The 17,500-nt window shown below is 42.7% G+C and overlaps 2 protein-coding genes across 8 annotated transcripts in view; one reads left to right on the top strand and one right to left on the bottom strand.

Moving 5' to 3' along the window:
* Nucleotides 1–3,522, top strand: part of ahrra (aryl-hydrocarbon receptor repressor a) — a 29,705-nt gene extending 26,183 nt beyond the window's left edge. Inside the window, exon 9 of one of the 2 annotated variants that reach the window (XM_081353400.1) lies at nt 653–3,522. In XM_081353400.1, the coding sequence (XP_081209526.1) occupies nt 653–1,472 (820 nt within the window). In that variant the 3' untranslated portion in view covers nt 1,473–3,522. The remainder of the gene's footprint in view (nt 1–652) is intronic. The other variant, XM_081353399.1, reaches the window with a different exon arrangement.
* Nucleotides 2,456–17,500, bottom strand: part of pigm (phosphatidylinositol glycan anchor biosynthesis, class M) — a 15,419-nt gene continuing 374 nt past the window's right edge. Inside the window, exons 2-6 of one of the 6 annotated variants that reach the window (XM_081353403.1) lie at nt 17,213–17,247; nt 5,330–5,847; nt 4,881–5,163; nt 4,345–4,446; nt 3,451–4,266 (exon numbers count right to left, since the gene is read on the bottom strand). In XM_081353403.1, coding sequence (XP_081209529.1) covers nt 4,102–4,266; nt 4,345–4,446; nt 4,881–5,163; nt 5,330–5,793 — 1,014 coding nt within the window. In that variant the 5' untranslated portion in view covers nt 5,794–5,847; nt 17,213–17,247 and the 3' untranslated portion in view covers nt 3,451–4,101. Of the gene's footprint in view, nt 4,267–4,344; nt 4,447–4,880; nt 5,164–5,329; nt 5,848–17,208; nt 17,248–17,500 lie in introns of all 6 variants that reach the window. The other 5 variants (XM_081353404.1, XM_081353405.1, XM_081353406.1 and 2 more) reach the window with 5 other exon arrangements.

Below are 17,500 nucleotides of genomic sequence, written 5' to 3' on the forward strand. Positions count from 1 at the left end.
GAAGTTTAGTGACAGTGCAAACCCTGATCCTGCTGAACTGAACTCAATAATGAATCTGTTGTCTTCTTTAGAGCTGCTTTACAGATTCAATTTAATGTCTCATAATTGATGAATTTTGCAACACTGTTATTTTCCCATTTATCACTGTGAAGCGCTATAGAAATAAAGACTTGACTTGACCTAGACACTTTCCCTTAATGAGACTGCCTACAATTTGGAGAACATAATAGTTGTTATAATTACTTTATTTTGGGACCAAATGTTAGATTGCACAAATGTAGGAATGATGGAGTTTTGATGGAACAATTTCTCCCATGAATGTAATTGAGGGAACTTGACGCATTTTCCTTTACAGATGTGATTTACCACTGACAGATTAACAGGATCTTCTCTTTTCCGGTCCATCCAAATCGACTCTTTAGGGTTCAGGATTTTAGAGATTTAAGTTTGTTTCTTTTCAGCCATTTAGATGGAATTTCATCTTTATTTGTCCTGCTAAATCCCCCAGTTGCACTGAATCCTCAGATCGCTCGCAGATAGTTGGACATTTTCAGCCTGATAACTCAAGAGGTTCACGGTTGTGGTTAGTGCTGATTCATCCCTCTATGTGTGTGTGTGTGTGTGTGTGTGTGTGTGTGTTTGTCTCCGGCAGTGACAGAGACGATCCTCTCAGACGGTCACACATGATCCCCTCCAAAGACAACATGAAGTGCCGGATTGATGCTCAGTACGGGCCGGACGAGCCTCTGAACTTCTGCAAGTCTGTGTCGAGTGTCCCGAAGCTCCAGAACCTGGACTGTGGCGTGTGGCCCGTGAGAAGCTCCTCGGCCCGCTCGGGTCACGGGCTCGAGCTCGCCGCGAGGAAACACACACACTACGGGAAACCGTATCGCCCAGGGCCCGGATACTACAGCACCAGGGCCGAGGCGTTCGTGCCGAAGACGTACGGGAGCGTCTCACACAACGACTACGACCCAGATGCCATCAAGAGCGAGAGCTTCTGCTACGCCAGTCCCGGCGAGGGCTTCGACACACACCTGGTGCCGGAGCCGCCCATAAAGGTGGAGCAGGACTCGGACTCGGAGAACGGCTGTGACGTGTTCGGGCGATACGCATGTGGCTTTGAGATCGTGCCGATGAAAGCAGAGTCGGTATACGGCGAGGTGTTCTCCTGTCAGCGGATGAAGGGAACGCCGTACGGGAACCCGTATCCCAGCTCTTACGGTGGACCGGCTCGGCCTCTGAAGTGTGTGCTGAACAGAGACTCGCTGAACACACACGGGCCCGACGCCTGCGCTGACGACTACAGAGGGTTCGTGCAGCACGACTATAAGGCGGCCTACGAGTTCAAAGGGCCCGGGCTCCTTCAGGCCATCAAGCAGGAGCCGACGGATCCTCCACACTGGAACACGATGAGCAACTGTGTGATGAGCAGCGCAAACAAGACCAACCCGTACGCCTTCATGCAGTAGCGCTTCATTAGCTAATCCAACCCTAACCCAACCCGTACGCCTTCATGCAGTAGTGCTTCATTAGCTAACCCAACCCTAACCCAGCCCAATCTTGTATCAAGATTAAGTGAGTTTGTGCTTAAAACAAGAACTAATATCTGCCAATGGTCTCAGAATAAAGCAAAAGCCCCAAATCTAAATTTAGACCAGCTAAGGGGTGTTGTTCTAAATCCACTGTAAATCACGGCTTCAGGGGGCTGATTGCTTTTATAAAACGGTTACTTCATAAAAATATTCATTTTCATTTTTTTTTTATTCATAAAATAAACACCAGCAACAAAAAATATAACGTTATAACACATTTATTACTCTGCCAAGCAACACATGCAGCAACAAAGCATCACAAACGGCAGTTGCGCAGTAACACTAATGTGATGCGCTCACAAGTGTGTGTGTTTGCTGAGTCATTTACAACGGCTTCCAATGCGGCTCAACCAATCAGAATCAAGGACCGGAACGATCCGGTTTATAAAACTCGTTTTCTTTTGAATTAAGAACATTTTTCTGACTACACTGGCAGATATTTGTTATTGTATTAAGCACAAACTCGCTTCATTTTGATCAGTATGTCAGAAAACAAAACGTAATATCTAGTCTAGTCATTTTGCTTGTGTCTTGATTCAAGAATGTTTAGATATTTCTACTGGACAAAAAGACAAAAACCCTGAATAAGAAAACCGTCTCTGTCAGTTTCAGGATGTGGTTTCGGTGCTCAGCGGTTTACAGTTTGTTCGCTGAGCTTTCATTATATTTTCTTCTATGCAGTTTTTATATAGTCAGGCTAATATTTCTGTTCATCAAACATGGACAAGGAAACAGTTACTAACATAAAAATGAGAAATAAAACAACAATTAAAATAATAAACATATGAGAGCGACAGTCTCTCATGCTTTCATCTGAAATGCCAAGATGCACATTTATATTGAGGACAAAGATTCATTTCAAGGGTTATTGAGTTTATTACATCATTACAATCATTGTTATCCAAACACTTGTTTTATTAAAGCATTTTGTTTGCATGTTTATTAAGTATTGAAGTATAAAAACTGAAGGATTTCATCTGAAGTTTGTTTTCGGATATCGCCTTATATGACTCCATATTTGGACAGAAATATTCTTCTATCTCATAAAATAGCCAAGAGGTGAAAACACCCGACTGATATGTTGAAGCACATCACTAACAAAAAATATTCAATAATAATGTCAAATATTTAGGCTTTTAAACATTTTAATGTTAAATTCACTTCAGCATTGATAATACTGCCAAACGTTTAATGACGTGTTTAATGGAGAACGGCTCTAAAGTTCTGAGTTTGTATCTACGACTTTGTATAAAACTACTGTTTCACCTGCGGTTTCACAGACCAGGCTTAATCTAGTCCCAGACTTAATCTAGTCCCAGGCTTAATCTAAGTCCCAGGCTTAATCTAGTCCCAGATTTAATCTAGTCCCAGGCTTAATCTAAGTCCTAGACTAGTGTTTGAGCCGTTTTAACGGAAAGCGTATTTTAAAATACGTCAGTGCCATTTTTTTGTTTCAAGACACACATCAGTAATGTTTTTTTCTAAGGCACGTTTATAAAACTTACTTAATTGAACTAAGGCCTAATCCTGGCTTAATCTAAGCCCTGTCTGTGAAACCGGGCCTTAATGTATTTGTCAATAAGTAAACATAATAGTGATAATAGCAATAATGCACTTGCACTACTGGGGCTCATTCAGCAAACCGATGTCATTGTGACGCTGCGCTGTTTGATGAGAGGCTTTTGTGGAAGGTTCATTTGTATCAACAATTTGTATTTATTGTTTAATAAATATCAAAGGCCTTTTGCCCTTTTTCAGGAAGGGTTTTAACATGACGTTTTGCCACTGGCATTCAATATGGACAATAAATATTAACAGAAGATACAAAAATGTTTTACACAAGTTTGTAACTGCAAAGCAGCAACAATCAAATATGGGTCTTCCTGTTATATTTATTACTTTTATAAAAATAAAAATCTTGTATGACAAAAAGACCGTGCATATGTTGTGTTGTAGGATTTTATTATGAATAACGGCAGAAAGAAATATTTCCATTTGTGTTTCACATTTCAGATTCTCCTTTTTCATTTGAAAATTTTGCCCTGTATTTTGGATAAATGTTCACCAGAGAATATATTTAAAGCTTAAAACACAGTTCTGATGTGAGACAGCATCTGAAGATGATCTAATCCAGTTTAGGTCCCGCCTACTGCCAGTCAACACTCACTCCCATTGGTGTGACATCATCAGCAGGGCGGAGCTTCTCTCACACACATCTGCCCTGCAAACACCTCAGAAACGGCTCATTCATTCTCATGATCACAGAGTATTTACTAACATGAAATGTAAGTCCAGTAAAAGTTCTGTCCAGAGAGCAACTGACTCTATTAGCTGTAAAGTTTTTAAAAATGAAGCACTTATAGTCTCTGTGACCGTCAGATCGTCAGATCTCTGGCGACATCTAGTGGCCTGGATCAGTGATCTGCAGACACACGAGGAACACTCCTCCACATCTGCACATCTAATATACAGTGATAGCGTTCTCCTGCGCTCTCACACGCGTCTGTCAGTCTGTCTTCTTCCGCTGAGCCTCTACGGGCCTGTAATGGCAGATTATCTGTCCCAGTATGAAGGAGTTTATCAGGAGAAACAGCAGACCGGCCATCCAGACGAGAGTAAAGCTGTTCCGGCCCTCGAACTCCAGGGAATACGCTGGCGATAACCAGAGCGCCTGGACGACAGGAACAGCACAGATGAAGACTCACGCCGTCAGGAATACACTAATGAGGTGATGATCATGTTCCCTCACCTGACCCACAATCCACAGCAGCAGCAGCGTGAGCCCTCGTCTCCGGCCCAGCGTCAGGCGCGGCACGACCAGCGGCAGCAGACACAGGTACCAGAGGAAGTACTGCACACACACACACACACACACACACGAGCCTCAGACACAGGGTTGAGTGAGAGACTCCTGAGCCGAGACATGACCTCATGAATATGGGAGATTCCCGTACCTGTGAGGTTAGGGTTAGGGGTTAGGGGTTCCCGTACCTGTGAGGTTAGGGTTAGGGGTTAGGGGTTCCCGTACCTGTGAGGTTGAGGTTAGGGTTAGGGGTTCCCGTACCTGTGAGGTTAGGGGTTAGGGGTTCCCGTACCTGTGAGGTTAGGGTTAGGGTTAGGGGTTAGGGGTTAGGGGTTCCCGTACCTGTGAGGTTGAGGTTAGGGGTTAGGGGTTCCCGTACCTGTGAGGTTGAGGTTAGGGTTAGGGGTTCCCGTACCTGTGAGGTTGAGGTTAGGGTTAGGGGTTCCCGTACCTGTGAGGTTAGGGGTTAGGGGTTCCCGTACCTGTGAGGTGCACACCTTGTTGAAGCTGACGAAGACGGCGGTGTGGAGGAAGCAGCAGAAGGGCCGGTCGGAGCGGAAGGCCAGCGAGGACAGCAGAACCAGCAGCAGCTGCGGCACGAACAGCACCAGCGCCAGACTCCCGCTCCAGCTCCCGCTCCAGTTCCCGCTCCCGCTCCCCTCCGCCGTCAGGTACAGCATGTAGAAGTACGGAGAGAAGTTGTGCCGGATGTCTCTGCGAGTCACATGGTACAGATACGACTCGTGGAGGAAATCCCAGCCGTAACTGAGGAACACAGGACAGGACTGATCGCTATATTATTATATTCCTTATGCTAGAATAATAGAGCAGTGACTGGGAAATAATTAATGGATGTCTGGGAATGATGTAGAGAGACACGTGAAAAATGAAACTGTCTATATTGGTGCATCATGGGATGCTTTTAACATACATGCAGTAGAAGGTCCCGTTCAGAGCCATGAACACGGATCCGGAGACGGCAGCGAACAGCAGCAGATCCCTGTTGAAGAGCCGGACGAGGTTCGGGACCAGCCCTCGCTCCCGGGACGGGGCCTCGGCCAGAGACAGCGCGATGGGCAGCGCGTACGTGAGCGGGTAGATCTTCATGTGCACGGAGAGGCCGAACAGGAGTGCGGCGGCCGTGAGTCTCCGGCACTCCAGGCACAGCAGCGTGGACAGAACCAGCGCCGCTAGCACAGACTCGGCGTTCCCTCGCGTCGACACGCCGGCCGGCAGCGGGTTCAGGAGCCACAGGCCGCAGCACACGAGGGCCGCGCCGCGGGACGTCCCGCGCAGAGCTAGCAGCCGCAGCAGCAGCCAGCCCGACAGCAGGTCGCAGCCGCAGAACAGCAGCTTCCCGAAGTGAGCCGTCAGCAGCACGTTAGGCGTTAGCATCAGCGCTAGCACAGGCGTGTAGCGGAACGTGGATCTGCGGTACGGACTCTCGCCCTGCAAACACACGGCACAGTCACTGACCCCTGACCTTCCTCTTTCAACCGGAGCACATTCCCACAACATAAGCCTTGGTTCAAGGTTCAGAGTTCATTACATCATTGTTAAGGCCCTTTCACACCGGATGCGTAACGAAAAAGCGAAACGAAAAAGCGAATAGTTCGTGTGCGAATAGTTCGCATCAAAACCATTCACATCAGCCGCGACGCGAATTTGCGACGTCTGTGATGTTCAGAGAGCTTCAACATTCCAAAACTTTCGCGCGAATCGCGCCGACAGCTGAGAAAACATGGACACTTCATCATCATCATCATCATCATCCAGTCATAGTCATAGCATCCAGTGAAGACGAGCTTTTCATTTTATTTAAAAGACAGAAAAGAAGGTTTTGGGTGCACCCAATCTTACAGAACAGAAAGTCTGAAGGGGAGTATGCTTATGTGCAGTTTTTTTTTGCGTCTTCAACAGTGCGTTTTGTAATGTAACTACACATTACATGTAACACGAAGTAAGTTAAAAATCATTCGACTAGAAATATCACACAAAGAATGTATAGTATAGCCTACTAAAAGCAGCCCTAAATAGTCTCACTGCATTTTGTTACGTGTTCAAAGTAAACACGGTCTCTGTCTCTATCTTTGACGATAATAGTGTTAGCTTTCTATCCCAAATGTAGTTTGGCCTGCTAGCCTACACAGCACAGGACTATCACACAACACACTCACAGTCGTGATAACCGGTTGGTTGGCAATGCTACGCCACACATTGTCTTTCAAATCGTTGTCCTTGTAGTATGTGAATTGGCTGAAGCCTATTCTGTCGCCGCAAAAGTAAAAAAAAAATCGACATCGAAGCGAAAAAAATAAAAGTCGTTTTTTCGCCTCAGCACATTCGCGTTCGGTGTGGAAGCGCTCATTACACAAACAGCTGATCAAAAAATAAACCCATCGCGCGAATTATTCGTGCGTCAAAATCGCGTCCAGTGTGAAAGGGCCTTTAGACTAAACACTTGTTTTATTAAAGCATTTCGTCTGCATGTTTATTAAGTATGGAACTATAAAAACGTCTCGGGTTACTTGCGTGACCCATGTTCTCTTTCATAGGTTCATATAAGATACTCAACGGGTTCAGGCGATCAGCACTCTTAGGCAAGGCAAGGCAAGTTTATTTATATAGCACATTTCATACACAATGGCAATTCAAAGTGCTTTACATAGAAGAAATTAAAATAATAAAAAGAAATAAGAATAATTAAAACAGTTTAGAAAAATAAAATACAGTACAAACAGTCGGACGAACAGCAGCACAGTGCTCATTCAGTAAATGCACAGATAACAGAAGTGTTCTGAGTCTGGATGTGAACAGAAGTGTTCTGAGTCTGGATGTGAACAGAAGTGTTGTGAGTCTGGATGTGAACAGAAGTGTTGTGAGTCTGGATGTGAACAGAAGTGTTCTGAGTCTGGATGTGAAAAGAAGTGTTGTGGGTCTGGATGTGAACAGAAGTGTTCTGGGTCTGGATGTGAACAGAAGTGTTCTGAGTCTGGATGTGAACAGAAGTGTTGTGAGTCTGGATGTGAACAGAAGTGTTCTGAGTCTGGATGTGAACAGAAGTGTTGTGAGTCTGGATGTGAACAGAAGTGTTGTGGGTCTGGATGTGAACAGAAGTGTTCTGAGTCTGGATGTTGAGCGCGGACTGTTGAGCAGACGTGTCTCAAGCCTGTTAGTGATTCTACGCTGGATACTCTTATAGGTTACTCCCGGGGATCACGGCTGAACGCGTCTTCTCAACACTCACTTACAAACATTTTTCACCTATCGTGCGTCTACTCTACACCCGTACCACTTAAAAGACGGATTATATCTAAGACGCTTGTCAGAAATTAGTATTAATTGATAGCATCACTGGTAGTGTCGTTGCTAACTTACTGTCCATCTGTTAAAATGGCGAATATATCAGATGCAAGTAGTCTACCTTTTGGTGCAGGTGAGGACACATTTGAGCTGCACGCGGTACAGTCTGAGCTGGAAGCTGTTGAGAAACAGATCCACGACCTTTTAGTGAGACAGGCCGAGCTGAGAGACCGGCGTTTGGCTCTTGAAACATCACGCGCTGATGCACACAAATCAGAGATTAATGTTACTAACCGGCTGACTCCGACCTCGTCTACTCCGTGCGTTACTCGGCATCGGTCCCGAGCGCCAAGGTCGCGATCAGCCATGGTCTCGTTCACTCCAGCTCCAACACGCCACCACGAAGCCTGGATATTTCCGCAGCGGAAGACGCGAGTCAGGTCTAGACCAAGACCCTCTCCGACCCTCCCGGTTTTCGAGTTATCCACACAAAACCGCTTCTCCGCTCTTCGCGAAACAGAACGCGATGCTTTGATCATCGGTGATTCCATTGTTCGGCACGTCCATGCTACATCAGGTAAAAATAAGGTGCACAGTCACTGCTTTCCTGGTGCTCGTGTTTCTGAAATCGCTGCTCGCGTTCCCGAGATTCTGAACGATAACGAGCGCGTCGGAACTTTGGTATTGCACGCGGGAGTGAACGACATCAGGCTGCGCCAGACGGAAGTTCTGAAGAAAGACTTCAGGAATCTGATCGATACGGTACGCAGCACATCGCCTGATATAATGATCATTGTGTCAGGACCGCTTCCCACGTACCGTCTAGGACATGACAAGTTTAGTAGATTATTCGCGCTAAATGAATGGTTAACGTCATGGTGCAATGAGCAGAAACTGCTCTTTGTAAATAATTGGAATCTGTTTTGGGAGCGTCCTAGGCTATACCGTGCTGATGGCTTACACCCAAACAGATTCGGATCGGATCTTCTGTCAGATAACATCTCCAAAACGTTAAATACCTTTTGACTAGTAACCAAAAGTCCAAATCATAGTCTCTGCTGCACCAAATTAACTGATATAAATACTAGTGTAGAACATTGCATAGAAACTGTGTCTATTCCTCGTTTAGTGCGATCAAATAATAAATCTACTGCAGGATCTAGGAAAAATCTAATTGTTATTAAAACAGAAAATGTTGCTATTAGTAAACAAAAACAATTTCTAAAGCTAGGTCTTTTAAACATTAGATCACTCACACCTAAGGCAGTTATTGTAAATGAAATAGTCACAGATAATAGCATAGATGTACTTTGCCTTACTGAAACCTGGCTTAAACCAAATGATTATTTCGGTCTAAATGAGTCTACTCCATCAGGATACTCCTATAAGCACGAGCCCCGTCTGATTGGTCGTGGCGGCGGTATTGCAACTATCTATAGAGATATTCTCAATGTTACTCAGAAAACGGGTTATAAGTTTATTTCATTTGAAGTACTTGTACTAAATGTTACGCTCTTAGATGATAGAAAAACATCCCTATTATCTTTAGCCTTGGCTACCGTATATAGACCACCAGGGCCTTACGCTGATTTCCTAAAAGAATTTGCAAATTTTCTCTCAGATCTATTGGTCAATGTCGATAAAATATTAATTGTTGGAGATTTTAACATACACGTAGATAATCAAAATGATGCGTTGGGGCTGCGTTTATAGACTTATTAAACTCCTTTGGGGTTAAGCAAAACGTTACCGGACCAACTCATCGTTTTAATCATACACTCGATTTAATTATATCACATGGAACCGATCCAACCGATATAGATATCATTCCGCAAAGTGATGATGTAACTGACCATTACATGGTAACTTGCATATTACGTACCCCGGTAATATATCATGCTGCGCCGCGTTATCGATTAGGCAGAACAATCCTTCCATCCACCATAGATAATTTTTCAAATTGCTTATCGGATCTGTCTCAGCTGCTGCCTGAACCTAAACAAACAGATGAACTAGACGAACTAACCAGCACTATGAGCACCGTTCTCTCTGGAAAATGGGATATTGTTGCACCTATGAGACTAAAAAAGGTCAGAGAGAAAAGTAAAGCACCATGGTACAACAATACTACTCGTGTTCTAAAGAGAGAAACCCGTAATTTAGAGCGTAAATGGAAACAAACTAATTTAGAGGTTTTTAGAATCGCTTGGAAAGACAGTACGTCACGCTATAAAAAGGCCCTAAAAGCGGCCAGGGCTGAGCATCTCCGCAAACTAATAGAAAATAACCAAAACAATCCTAGGTTCTTATTTAACACCGTGGCTAGACTAACAAATAAACAAGCGTCACCTGAACAAAATATTCCGTTACAGTTTAGTAGTAATGATTTCATGAATTTTTTCACTGAGAAAATAGAAAACATCAGATCCACAATTGTAAACGTTCAATCTTCAATCGCGCCTTATAATTCAGCCTCGATTATCACCCCGCAAGAACAATTACAGTGCTTTACAACTATAGAACAAAAAGAGTTAAATAAATTTATCATTTCCTCTAAAACAACAACATGTTTATTAGATCCCATACCAACTAAACTATTGAAAGAAGTGTTACCTATAGTGGAAGAGCCTCTCCTCAATATTATTAACTCGTCTTTATCTTTAGGTCATGTTCCAAGAACATTTAAATTGGCAGTTATAAAACCACTCATTAAGAAACCACAATTAGACCCAAATAACCTAGCAAATTATAGACCCATTTCAAATCTTCCTTTTATGTCCAAAATATTAGAAAAAGTTGTGTCTGCCCAACTGGGCTCTTTCTTGCAAGAAAATGACACCTATGAAAAGTTTCAGTCTGGGTTCAGGCCGCATCATAGCACTGAAACTGCGCTCGTTAAAATCACAAATGATTTACTCTTAGCTTCTGACCAAGGCTGTATCTCAATACTAGTTTTACTTGATCTTAGTGCTGCGTTCGATACTATAGATCACACAATACTCTTAGATCGGCTACAAAACTATACCGGTGTTCAAGGACAAGCATTAAGCTGGTTCAGATCATACCTATCTGACCGCTACCATTTTGTCTATTTAAATGGAGAAAAATCTATCATAACTCCAGTAAACTATGGAGTGCCGCAAGGATCTGTGTTAGGCCCTCTATTATTCTCAATATATATGCTGCCACTTGGAAATATTATAAGGAAACATGGAATTAGTTTCCATTGTTATGCTGATGACACTCAACTATATATTTCATCACGGCCGGATGAAAACGCTATATTATCCAAATTGACAGAGTGTGTTAAAGATATAAAAGATTGGATGATGCACAATTTTCTTTTATTAAATCCAGATAAGACAGAGGTAATACTTATCGGTTCAAAAAACCACCCACAAAACCTCTCACAATACAACTTTAACATAGTAGGGTGTCCTGTTACTTTATCCTCTACAGTAAAAGACCTGGGTGTTATATTAGATTGTAACTTGTCTTTTGAAAATCATATTTCATATGTTACAAAAACAGCATTTTTTCACCTTAGAAATATTGCTAAATTACGTAACATGCTATCTGTCTCTGATGCAGAAAAGCTAGTTCATGCATTCATGACCTCGAGACTAGATTACTGTAATGCTTTATTAGCTGGTTGTCCTGCATCCTCAATAAACAAGCTACAGTTAGTCCAAAATGCCGCCGCTAGAGTTCTTACTAGATCAAGAAAGTTTGACCATATAACACCAATTTTATCATCACTACATTGGTTACCTATAAAGTTCCGTATTAATTACAAGGTATTGCTACTGACTTATAAAGCCCTAAACGGCTTAGCTCCAGTTTATTTAACGGATCTTCTATCGCCCTATAATCCATCGCGTTTTTTAAGATAACTAAATTCGAGGCTTCTGGTCATACCTAGGATATCCAGATCCACCAAAGGAGGGAGAGCATTTCCACATTTAGCACCAAAACTCTGGAATAGCCTTCCTGATACTGTTCGTTGCTCAGATTAGCTCTCCCAGTTTAAAACTAGATTAAAGACGCATCTCTTCAGCCAGGCATTCATATAATATTTTAATCTTACAGTTAAATCCGGTCTCTACTTCATAAACGCCAGAGGAGAACTGGCCCCCGACTGAGCCTGGGTTCTCCCAAGGTTTTTTTTTCTCCATTAGGTCACCTAATGGAGTTTTTCGGTTCCTTGCCACTGTTGCCTTTGGCTTGCTCAGTTGGGGATACTTAATTTGATTAATCGATTCAACAGTGCTATTGATCTGCATTACCAAACGTGGATGTTTTACACCAGAAACAAACACTGATGTACTATTTTATTTAATACTGTGAAGCTGCTTTGATACAATCTGTATTGTGAAAAGCGCTATATAAATAAAGTTGACTTGACTTGACTTGACTTGGATGTGAACAGAAGTGTTCTGGGTCTGGATGTGAACAGAAGTGTTCTGGGTCTGGATGTGAACAGAAGTGTTCTGGGTCTGGATGTGAACAGAAGTGTTCTGGGTCTGGATGTGAACAGAAGTGTTCTGAGTCTGGATGTGAACAGAAGTGTTCTGGGTCTGGATGTGAACAGAAGTGTTCTGGGTCTGGATGTGAACAGAAGTGTTCTGACTCTGGATGTGATCAGAAGTGTTCTGGGTCTGGATGTGAACAGAAGTGTTCTGAGTCTGGATGTGAACAGAATGTGAACAGAAGTGTTCTGAGTCTGGATGTGAACAGAAGTGTTCTGGGTCTGGATGTGAACAGAAGTGTTCTGGGTCTGGATGTGAACAGAAGTGTTCTGGGTCTGGATGTGAACAGAAGTGTTCTGGGTCTGGATGTGAACAGAAGTGTTCTGGGTCTGGATGTGAACAGAAGTGTTCTGGGTCTGGATGTGAACAGAAGTGTTCTGAGTCTGGATGTGAACAGAGGTGTTCTGAGTCTGGATTTGAACAGAAGTGTTGTGAGTCTGGATGTGAACAGAAGTGTTCTGGGTCTGGATGTGAACAGAAGTGTTCTGGGTCTGGATGTGAACAGAAGTGTTCTGGGTCTGGATGTGAACAGAAGTGTTCTGGGTCTGGATGTGAACAGAAGTGTTCTGAGTCTGGATGTGAACAGAAGTGTTCTGGGTCTGGATGTGAGTCTGGATGTGAACAAAAGTGTTCTGGGTCTGGATGTGAACAGAAGTGTTCTGGGTCTGGATGTGAACAGAAGTGTTCTGAGTCTGGATGTGAACAGAATGTGAACAGAAGTGTTCTGAGTCTGGATGTGAACAGAAGTGTTCTGGGTCTGGATGTGAACAGAAGTGTTCTGGGTCTGGATGTGAACAGAAGTGTTCTGAGTCTGGATGTGAACAAGTGTTCTGAGTCTGGATGTGAACAGAAGTGTTCTGGGTCTGGATGTGAACAGAAGTGTTCTGAGTCTGGATGTGAACAGAATGTGAACAGAAGTGTTCTGAGTCTGGATGTGAACAGAAGTGTTCTGGGTCTGGAAGTGAACAGAAGTGTTCTGGGTCTGGATGTGAACAGAAGTGTTCTGGGTCTGGATGTGAACAGAAGTGTTCTGAGTCTGGATGTGAACAAGTGTTCTGAGTCTGGATGTGAACAGAAGTGTTCTGGGTCTGGATGTGAACAGAAGTGTTCTGGGTCTGGATGTGAACAGAAGTGTTCTGAGTCTGGATGTGAACAAGTGTTCTGAGTCTGGATGTGAACAGAAGTGTTCTGGGTCTGGATGTGAACAGAAGTGTTCTGGGTCTGGATGTGAACAGAAGTGTTCTGAGTCTGGATGTGAACAAGTGTTCTGAGTCTGGATGTGAACAGAAGTGTTCTGGGTCTGGATGTGAACAGAAGTGTTCTGGGTCTGGATGTGAACAGAAGTGTTCTGGGTCTGGATGTGAACAGAAGTGTTCTGGGTCTGGATGTGAATGTGACTGTAGGAGCACCTCTGATCTCCTCTGGAAGCTGGTCCAGCATTATAGCTAAAGCCGACTCGCCATGCTTAGAGTGAACCCTTGGTGTTTCTGATATGATCCTAATGATCTGAGTGATCTGTTGGGTTTATATTCAGTGAGCATATCTGCAGTGTATTGAGGTCCTAGGCCATTGAATGATTTAGCATTAGCGCCATCGCTATGCAGCGTCGAGTGAACCGATGGACGAGAACTGAAGGGTTATCTCCTTAAGTAGCCAGAGGTGAAGAACACCCGACTAATGTGTTAGAGCACTTCAGAAACAACAAATATTCAATAATAAATAATGTCATATTTAGGCTCTTAAACATCATGTTAAATTCACTTCACCTTTTTCTCTCATAAGTTTGACTTTTCAATACAAGTTAAAGTCCGCGTGAACCGGAAGTTGCAAACGACTTTTCTCCAGTGTTGTGAAGGGAATATTGAACAGAGGGCAGGGTTTTACTCTAGCGCTCCTCCTCTCTATCTCTGCTCATAGCAGACTAACGGTCTGAGAGGAGTGGTAAAGCGTTTCCCAAACCAAGCCGTCAAACCTACGTCATCAGCCATTCCAGACCGGAAGTAACTTTTCAGACTTTGATTAAAGATTACGACGGCAAACCATTTTTTTCTGTGCATTTACTTGCACGGATTAATTGTTCACCACAATACTAGTAATATGCACTAACAAAGTAAATAATAAGTTTAATTTAATTTATATAGCGCCTTTCCCAAGCTCAAGGACGCTTCACAATGACAGTAAATAACAAGCAGTTTACAAATAAACGGACAATGGACATTTGCCCAGTCCAAGTAGTGAGTGATTGCAGTTGCAAATCACATTACATATGCAATACAAACATAAAAACAGAGGCAACAAACATTAATTACAGACAGCATGGTGGGCAGTTGGAGTAAAGATGCAGTAGATTATTGGTACCTAAGTTAACATTGTGACTGTGTTATGTCGAATTAACATTTTCATGGCTGATAATACTGATTAAACAAATGTGTTTTGAGTTTATGCTTAAATTCATTCAACGTGGTTGTTGTCCTGAGAGCCAACGGAAGAGAGTTCCATAGCTTAGGGGCTATAACAGAGAAAGACCTGCCACCCATAGACGACAGACGAAATCTCCGCTCGCATAGGAGTTCACAGCCAGAAGATCGGAGAGTTCGAGGGGGAATATAAGGAGAAAGTAAGTCAGAGAGATAGGCTGGAGCAAGACCATTTAGTGACTTGAAGGTAAGCAAAAGAATTTTATAAGTGATTCGGGATGACACGGGTAGCCAGTGCAGTTTAAACAGAATTGGAGTGATATGGGCAGTTTTTTTAGTGTAAGTTAGTAGTCTTGCGGCAGAGTTTTGAATATATTGCAAACGTGAGATAGAGTGTGCTGGTAGTCCAGAAAAAAGAACATTACAGTAATCGAGGCGAGATGTGATGAACGCGTGTACTAGTGCTTCAGCGTCTTTTGGGCTGACATAGGGACGGAGTTTGGCAATACGGCGCAGATGAAAAAAGGACGCTTTACAAAGTTGACTAATGTAAGCGTCGAACGTCAGTGCAGGGTCAAGAATAATACCCAAGTTTTTTACAGTGGCAGATGGAATTATTGATGTAGCTTCGAGGTCAAGTCTGGGAATATTACTTAATTTTTTTGTTAGAGATGTAGGGCCAGTGATTAATATTTCTGTTTTAGTCAGATTCAGACTGAGAAAATTGGAATTGAGCCAGGCCTTTAGTTCATTGATACATGATGATAGTGATGTGGTCTGGTGAATAGAATCCGGTCGGCAAGCAGTATATATTTGGATATCGTCGGCGTAGCAGTGATATTGAAAACCGTGGCGGCGAATAATTTGTCCGAGAGGCAAAACGTAAATAATAAATAGTAACGGGCCGAGAACTGATCCCTGTGGAACACCTTGTTTGAGAGTGACAGTGGGAGATTTGTAATTGTGCATAGTGATGTAGTATTTCCTATCTGTCAGATAGGAGGAAAACCAGGATAACGCGGCTCCTGAGATACCAATCTCTGAGAGGCGCATGAGTAAGACTTTATGGCAGACTGTATCGAAAGCTGAGCTGAGGTCGAGTAGTAAAAGTAAGGAAAGGTTTCCCGAGTCACCAAAGAGTAAGAGGTCATTGATAACCCTTGCTAATGCAGTTTCAGTACTGTGGTTTTGGCGAAAACCAGACTGAAATAAATCAAAACTGTTGTTGAGGGATAGATATGACTGCAATTGAGTGGCGACAACCTTTTCCATGATTTTTGAGACATACGGTAGATTGGAGATTGGGCGATAGTTAGCGTAGTCAGTTGGGTCCAGATTTGTTTTTTTAAGAATAGGAGTAACTGCGGCCGTCTTTAGTGAGACTGGAACAGAGGCAAAGAGAAGAGACATGTTTACAAGATGTGAGATAGGTGCAGAAATGACAGAGGTACAGTGTTTCAGAAGGGTTGTAGGTGCAGGATCCAACCGGCAAGAAGAAGAATTGGATTTCTGTATAATTTCACTAATCAAGATGGGGTTGGTCAGCATAAAGTTATTGAGTGTTTGTATCTGAGCTTGCTCACAACTAGAAGTGGTCGGTTCATCACTAAAAGTCCCACGTAAAGCATCCAACTTTCCCTGAAAGTGTTGCAGAAAAGAACAGCACAAGTTGTCAGATTCTTGTAGACAGGCGTTGTGCGCGGGTGCCTGAACAAGCTTATTTACAATGCTAAATAGTGTTTTAGGCCTGTTGTTTGCGTTATTGATGATTTTAGCGATATAGGAAGAGTGAGCTGTATTTAAGGCGGTTTTGTAAAGCTTAATATGGTCCGAAAATGCTTGAAAGTGTACAGTTAGATTGGTTTTCCGATAAAGACGTTCCAGCTGTCGGCCTCTTGCTTTCATAGCACGTAGCTCAGCATTAAACCACGGCGAAGAGTGGGACAAAGGAACAGACCTAGTCCTAATTGGAGCATGCTCATCTAAAACGTCAGAAATAGCAGAATGGTACAAATCAAATATTTTGGATGGACAGGTGAAATCAAAAACATCAGAAATAGCAGAAGTAGTAATAGATGCAGCAAACACACTAGCATTAATAGCATTGATCTTACGATAAGAGATGTTAATATTGTCAGTACATTTAGTTGGACAAGTTAATGTAAAATCAAGGGTAATAAGCTTGTGATCAGAGATAGGAGTAACCAGACCATTGATGGAGATGTCATTCAAGCCAGATGTACAAACTAAGTCAAGCGTGTGATCAAAATAGGGTCAATTTTGATTTCAGTTGGACTTTAAAGTCATGAGATAAAAAGTCTACATTATGACATTAAATGTCATACTCATAATTATGAAATAAATAGTTTTTATTACATAATTGTGACAATTTATACCTCATGATTTACAAAAGCATGATTAGTACTTCTCATATGGCAGAATTATATCTATATAGCACAGTATAGATCTGCGGTGTTATAAATCAGCCGTGATGTGTGTGTGTGTGTGTGTGCGCGTGCAGAGCTGGGCACAAATACATCAAAAAGTATATAATTACTTACTTACTCATCAAATGTATTTAAGTAAAATACAGACTACTGCTGTGAAAAAAAATATTTAATTAAAATACAAGTAATTTGTAATTTGAAAATACTAACATAATGTAGTCTTTGTAAGTGCGAGAGTAACTGTGGGGTTAGATACACGTAAGAGTAAAGAATATCTGAACTTCATCGTTTAGTGTAGATGTGTTTTAACGTACATGTTGCCGCATACTGTCATAATAAAAGACCATTACGCCTATAACAACTTATTTGTATTATATTACAAAACACTAGCACTGTGAGGGTGTCT

The sequence above is a fragment of the Scardinius erythrophthalmus genome, assembly GCF_964197995.2.
Source record: "Scardinius erythrophthalmus genome assembly, chromosome: 22".
Classification (NCBI taxonomy): domain Eukaryota; kingdom Metazoa; phylum Chordata; class Actinopteri; order Cypriniformes; family Leuciscidae; genus Scardinius; species Scardinius erythrophthalmus.